Below are 6,550 nucleotides of genomic sequence, written 5' to 3'. Positions count from 1 at the left end.
CGATGTCCTACCCTTATGGTGCGCTGGGACTTGAACCCACCGTCCTACCCTTAACCAATGTCATAATAGACTGGAACCATTTAAAATATTACCACTTCATAATTATTGCCATAGTTCAGCGCGAAGCCATGTTTTTAACAGCTTGATGTACTATTAAGCACTCAAATCTCAAAATACCATATATTTTCGCAAAACACTAAAAATACCATTGCGATGAATGAAATCAGAAAAAAAAACTTACGTATGGTCAACTTCATATTGGATTTAATTTCTTAGGATTAAAAGAACATAAAATTTAATATTTGTGTATAGTATTTACTTTCCGGAATGAGCCTGCATTTACAATGCTTATCACAAGTCACATTTTCAACGAATGGACTATAATCATATGACGTGTCTCGTATTAACAGACCACATTGATACATATTCCTTCACATTTGAAGGATCATTTGGAGAACCCTTATCGTTCTCCTTTTTACAATTACCATAATGATGACTGTTATTATTTGATCTTTGGCACGCCCACGTTCATTGGTCAATCACTTGTCTTTATTTAGACTTATGATGCACCGTTATCACATTCACTTCAAGAATGGAGCAAATCAAATGGGACAAGCTTCATGCTTTTTCATGAAAAATACATTATTTTTCATTAGTCATCATTAGATCATCAATATGGTGCATTGAGACTCAAACTTAATGCCTTACCCATATAAAAACTTGCTAGGCCATAATAAGTTGNCTATTAAGCACTCAAATCTCAAAATACCATATATTTTCGCAAAACACTAAAAATACCATTGCGATGAATGAAATCAGAAAAAAAACTTACGTATGGTCAACTTCATATTATATTTAATTTCTTAGGATTAAAAGAACATAAAATTTAATATTTGTGTGTAGTACAATTATATAAACCCTTACCATTGTGAAGAAAAATTAAAATAAAGTTACCTTGCCGCCAAAATGGTATGGCCAAAGCCATGGAAATTAAAGAACACCTACCACATAATCTTGAAATAGAAGATCATGAAATAAGCAATTCGTGCTGATAACGTGTTACGAAACTTAGCTCAAAGTAATAATATAAAGCAAGAAAATAGACAAGAATGTAGGGAGCAAGAGAGAGGAGATTCTTATTTCTTTCATGTATTCAAGTATGTTACAAAATGACTTCTCATCCTCTATTTATAGTACTACATAGAGGTATACCGAAAGAATTCCATAAATATGTCATTAAGCATTTGAGATTATGGAGGAAGATCATAGGGGAGATCATGGAGGTATGAGAGTTACAACCATAAGTATTGGAGTAGTGGAAGTTACGGAGATAATGGATAAGAGTAGTGGGTGTTATAGGAATTATGGACATCCACCATAATCTAATATTTTATAACATACTATTATTTTTCAATTATCGTCCAAACGTTAGCTAGCCCGTGCTTTATTGACCATGGAGAAGACAGGCCTACAAGCGTTAGCCCAATAATGTTAAATGGGCTAAAGTTTATTAAAGGAACCCAACATAAACCGTAGTGCATGTGCCCGCCACACGCCGTTTATGAGATGCTTAAAAGACTGGAAAAAGTGCAATGGACACGTGAATGATGAAGAAAGAGCCGTGGGTGACAAATTTTCAGCGTTAAATAACAGCTAAACACGTGTCCATACCCAATGCAAACTTCACAGTTAACAAAAATACTACAGTACGGGAAGAAGAATTGAATAGTTCAGAGAAAATGGCGGAAACCAACAGGAACGGTGAAACACCATTGTTGAGATCAGTGGACGGAGAATTGGAGAAAGGAAGGAAGAATGGGAGGCCCAAAGAGCCATGGAAAGGGGAAGTAGTGAAGAGCATTGTATATGCAGGGCTTGATGCCATTGTCACTTCTTTCTCCCTCATTTCTTCCATCTCCGCTGGCCGTCTTTCCTCTGGTACTTACTCTCTACCCCGTTTCTCCATTTTGCTAAATATTACATTTGATTTCAAGGTGGTAGATTTGATTCACATTGGTACTGTTAAATCAGCTCAAGGTCGAGCATCCATGGCGGTTTACAAGTGAGGGAATATTCTATAACAGTAGAGAGAGGAAAAATAGAGAAAGTGAAATCTGAAAATGATCACTAGAATTAGAATTACGACAAGTACTGTAGCATACATATATACATCAAAATCTATGTCTAATCTAACCACTTTACAGATATAGCCACTATATAATTTACATAATTAACCACTAATAATCTCAATAATAACGTTTCTATATGTTCCTACGTCCTTGATTTTAAACTCGAATATTAGAAGTAGTACTAATTACTCATTTTTCTAAGCTCTTTCTGGTGGTGGAAATTGAAGTTATTTCCATTTAAAATGATTTTATGGCTACCTTGGAATTAAGAAGCAGTATCAATTTTGATAGTATTGGATTATACTAGTATCGATCTCTTCCATTTTAGAAGTATCAATCAATTTTGAGTCTCTGACATAGCAACCTTGCTTTCTTTAGCTAAAATTTAGACTTCCCTATATGGTAATATTTGATCAAGGATATTTATGTAGAGAAAGGTTAGTTTTAGATGTCAAGAGGTGCAGACACTTGCATTTTGAACTGAATTGATTTTCAAAAACTTCTGTTCATTTGGAACCTGTGTGATTGACTCGGCCATGACGAGATTAGTTGAGTTTAAAGCTTCGAATCCAACATGATCACGCCTTCAAAATATCAATTCACCTGACTAATAGAGTGTATATACTAACCAAATTTACCCGACCCTTTCCTAGTTCCTCACCTCCCATGAAAGAGACAATCACAAGATGTAGTTTCTTCTGAGACTCGGATAGCATAGCTGTATATATTATGTTTTATCATTTTTGCTGTTTAGGGGTTACCCAAATGCGCATATGCATGTCTCAGTTCATGGAGAATATTGCAGCTAGCTTACTGTGTAAATGTTTGTTTTTCTTGCAGTTGATGTTTTGGTGTTGGGTTTTGCTAATCTAGTGGCTGATGGAATATCTATGGGGTTTGGGGACTATGTATCAAGCAGCACAGAGAAGGATGTCGCTGCCAAGGAGAGGACAGTCACCGAGTGGGATGTCATTAACCAACACAGGCCTCAGAAGCAGGAATTACTTCGACATTATCAGGAACTTGGAATGAACGATACTGATGCTAATACAGTATGCTTTTATCCTATACTCTGATGCTCATCTCAGTCAGTATGAAGTTATAGATGCATCCTTAATCAGTAGACACTGGCGTATCCTTTAGCAGTGTCTCTTTCTAGTTTCTTTATCATTACCCCTTTTCTTGAGGTAGAATGAGGTATAGATACTTTAACATTTACTTGTGGTGGAAATAATAAAGCTTGGTCCAATGAAGAAAAAAAAGTTAGGACTCTAGGTATTAGCCATGAGACTGACATACTGCATTAACATTAACTTGTGGTAGAAATTACAAAGCTTGTAGTGGTGTTCAGTTTGCAACTTTAAGATAGACAAGCCCTTGTTAGTTGAAATCTTCAATACTCTAATTTTGCTACAGCTGCCATTCTGTTTTGTTAATGTAAAATGAGCTTTAAGCTGAAAAAGGATAAGTGTTCTATGATATATTTGCCTGCAATTAACAATATCTGCTCTTGGTGCAAGGTGGTGAATATATTTTCCAAGTATAGGGACATAATGGTGGACGAGAAGATGGCAACCGAGAAAGGATTGTTGCCACCAGATCAAGCTGAAAAACCATGGAAGAATGGACTAATCACATTTGCTGCCTTCATTGTGTTTGGTTGTGCTCCACTTCTGGCATTCATCGTGCTCATTCCGTTCACAAACAATGATAAGCACAAGTTCATAGGCGCCATTGTGTTTTCTGCAGTTGCCCTTGCAATGCTGGGGATAGCTAAGGCCAAAATTGCTGGTCAGAATTATGCTCTTTCTGCAGCCATTACCCTTTTCAATGGACTCATTGCTGGTGCTGCTGCGTATGGTATTGGTTGGACTCTTAGGGATGTTGCTGGCTTGGAAGAGTGATCACTCACTATTATGTTGCAAAAATGGTTTTGCTGTTAAAGCAAGCTAAGGGTCACAAAAAGTGAGAACACGTGGTGATTTCCTCGTTTTAAACCATTCTTGTGACAACAAAATCCTGTTCTTGAAATATTACTGTCCTAACTTATATAGTCGGTGACTTTTCTCCCCTGATTAGTCTACTTTTTATGTTAAAGGGTCGAGATTTTAAAATAAGCAAAAGTACTAGTGTCTTTACGGTTCGTTTCTTAGCAAAAGTTAGTAGTAAGTAGATCAGCAATATATGAACACTAACTTAATATATGCATTTGCAGTGTAAACGTTTTCTACACTAGTATAGTCTAACTTCTGATGGGAAGTTATTTGAGATTTTGTTAAATGTATTTTGATTGTATAATATATTTTTACATTGTAAGTGAATAGTATTTAAACTCAAATTATATAGGGACAACCACCCCCAGTATAGCTGGTACAAGGGCTTATTTGGAGGGGATGTGGTGTAATTCCTTAATCGGTATAGCTATCTGATCACGTCCAACTATGCCTTATAAAAAGGACTAAGTGGTCGTTGCAAATATAATCCGGTTTACAAGTCCGGAGTCGAATCCCACAGAGAACTAAGGCTTAGCTACAGTTATTGCCTATTACTAAGAAAACAAGCTCGAACAATTCCTAAGTTATAAATATAAAGATTCTTGCATCTAATTAACTAACAAATTAAAGTAGTAAATTAACAACTAAAGATACTAAGGGTTAGAGACAAGATTAATGAGGTCTAGAGTTATGATTTCCCCTATTGTCGGAATCCTTCCCGCTACGTTTTCCATAAATTCACCTAAGTATTCTCTACCGATCATGAGCGCTCTGACTGTCGTAACTCTCTCCCGAGTAATTACCACAATTTACTAGACATATTCTCCCGAATTACGCTAGCTGGCATTAAGTATGGCTCACTCGGATCGCACCCGAGGTTTCGTTATCCACCTTTAAACCCTCCTTATTGATCCCTCATATACGTTAGGAGTAATGTTGTTCAACAACTACCTAAATATGCACTCTCTCCCGAGTAATACATACTGAATAGGCACAGTCGATTGAGAGCTCTTCAACCAACCACAATAATAATGTAGTTGAACAAATAGAGAAAATACTACAGCAAAACTATATTAACGTAACAGGAAAATCATCCTCCAATAGGTTCCATCGAAACCCTAGATAACAAATTAGCTATTCATAATAGTATGCATAATTACACTACTAGAATTCATAACCAATAATGAAAGAAGAAGGAAGTGAAAAAATCGTAGAAGAATTCTCCGCCTTGCTCCTTGTAACGACCCGGCCGATCGTTTTAAGAATTTACGCTCCGATCCCCTAATAACTGCCTTCCCCGTGTTTGTTTATGCTATTGTGAGTTGCCGGGAGGAATTATTTGGAGTTTCGGAGAGTTTTGGGACACTTAGTCCCTAAATGAGAGCTTAAGTTTTGGAAATTTGACCGTAGTCGGAATAGTGTGAAGACGGCCACGGAATGGAATTCCGATGGTTCTGTTAGCTCCGTTGGTTGATTTCGGGCTTAGGAGCATGTTCGGATTGTGTTTTGGAGGTCCGTAGCTAATTTAGGCTTGAAATGCCGGAAGTTGAATTTTTGAAGTTTCCGGTTCGATAGTGAGATTTTGATCCGAGGGTCGGAATGGAATTCCTGAAGTTGGAGTAGCTCCGTAAATGTGACGTGTGTGCAAAATTTCAGGCCATTCGGACGAGGTTTGATAGACTTTTTGATCGAAAGCGTATTTGAGAGTTTTTGAAGTTCTTAGGCTTGAATCCGATGCTAATTGGTTGATCCGATGTTGTTTTAGGTGTTTGGAAGATTTGTATAAGTTTGGATGGTGGTATATGACTTGTTTGTGCTTTTGGTGGAGGTCTCGGGATGATTTCGGATGGTTAACGGGAAGTTGGAAACTTGGAGTTGCAGCTGAAGTTCTTTGGGCTGCTGTCATAACCGCATCTGCGGTTGAGAGGCCGCAGATGCGACTCCCGCAGATGCGGAATTTAGCTGGAGAAGCGCCCAACTGAGGAAAAGCAAGGAGCCGCAGGTGCGGAAGGGTTCACGCACCTGCGTCGCCGCAGATGCGGTGAGTAAGTCGCATGTGCGAATTTTGGGACTTTAATGAGTTTCGCAGATGCGGTCGTTTTTCCGCAGAAGCGGGACCGCAGGTGCGGTCCCTTGACCGCAGAAGCAGAATTGCTGGACAAAAAATAGGGATTTCGAGGGTTTAGTTTCAAAACTTGGAAAAATCAAATTGGAGCTCGGGAGAGGGCGATTTTGGGAGGAAGTTGAAGAGGAAATCATTGGGTAACAATTCTTTATCCCTTTCTAGTTGTATTCCATTAATCTATTGCTAGTTTTGTCATATAATTTCGGATCGGAGGTGGAAATTGGGAAAAAATTGGAAGAAAGTTCTTAGACCTAGAATTCGAATTTTGATGGGGAATTTGACCTTGGATTTGGATAATTTTG

The 6,550-nt window shown here is 37.8% G+C and overlaps 1 protein-coding gene across 1 annotated transcript; it reads left to right on the top strand.

The window, feature by feature from the left end:
• The first annotated feature begins 1,653 nt into the window (after window positions 1-1,653).
• LOC109222059 (protein CCC1-like) lies at window positions 1,654-4,411 on the top strand. Its single transcript, XM_019386470.1, has 3 exons — window positions 1,654-1,938; window positions 2,970-3,181; window positions 3,650-4,411. The coding sequence occupies exons 1-3, from the start codon at window positions 1,740-1,742 to the stop codon at window positions 4,031-4,033; spliced, it is 795 nt and encodes a 264-aa protein (XP_019242015.1). The 5' UTR covers window positions 1,654-1,739; the 3' UTR covers window positions 4,034-4,411.
• Window positions 4,412-6,550: the final 2,139 nt, after the last annotated feature.

Source organism: Nicotiana attenuata, unplaced genomic scaffold (genome assembly GCF_001879085.1).
Source record: "Nicotiana attenuata strain UT unplaced genomic scaffold, NIATTr2, whole genome shotgun sequence".
NCBI classification, from domain to species: Eukaryota; Viridiplantae; Streptophyta; class Magnoliopsida; order Solanales; family Solanaceae; genus Nicotiana; species Nicotiana attenuata.
The sequence above is the reverse complement of the archived record's forward strand: the minus strand, read 5'-3'. Positions and strand labels throughout refer to the sequence as shown.

Bases quoted from the DNA above. Each gene is read 5' to 3' on its own strand.
- LOC109222059 (XM_019386470.1), top strand. From the start codon at position 1,740: ATGGCGGAAACCAACAGGAACGGTGAAACACCATTGTTGAGATCAGTG. The intron at 1,939-2,969 runs GTACTTACTCTC...TTTTTCTTGCAG, and splicing joins CGCTGGCCGTCTTTCCTCTG to TTGATGTTTTGGTGTTGGGT. The intron at 3,182-3,649 runs GTATGCTTTTAT...TCTTGGTGCAAG, and splicing joins ACGATACTGATGCTAATACA to GTGGTGAATATATTTTCCAA.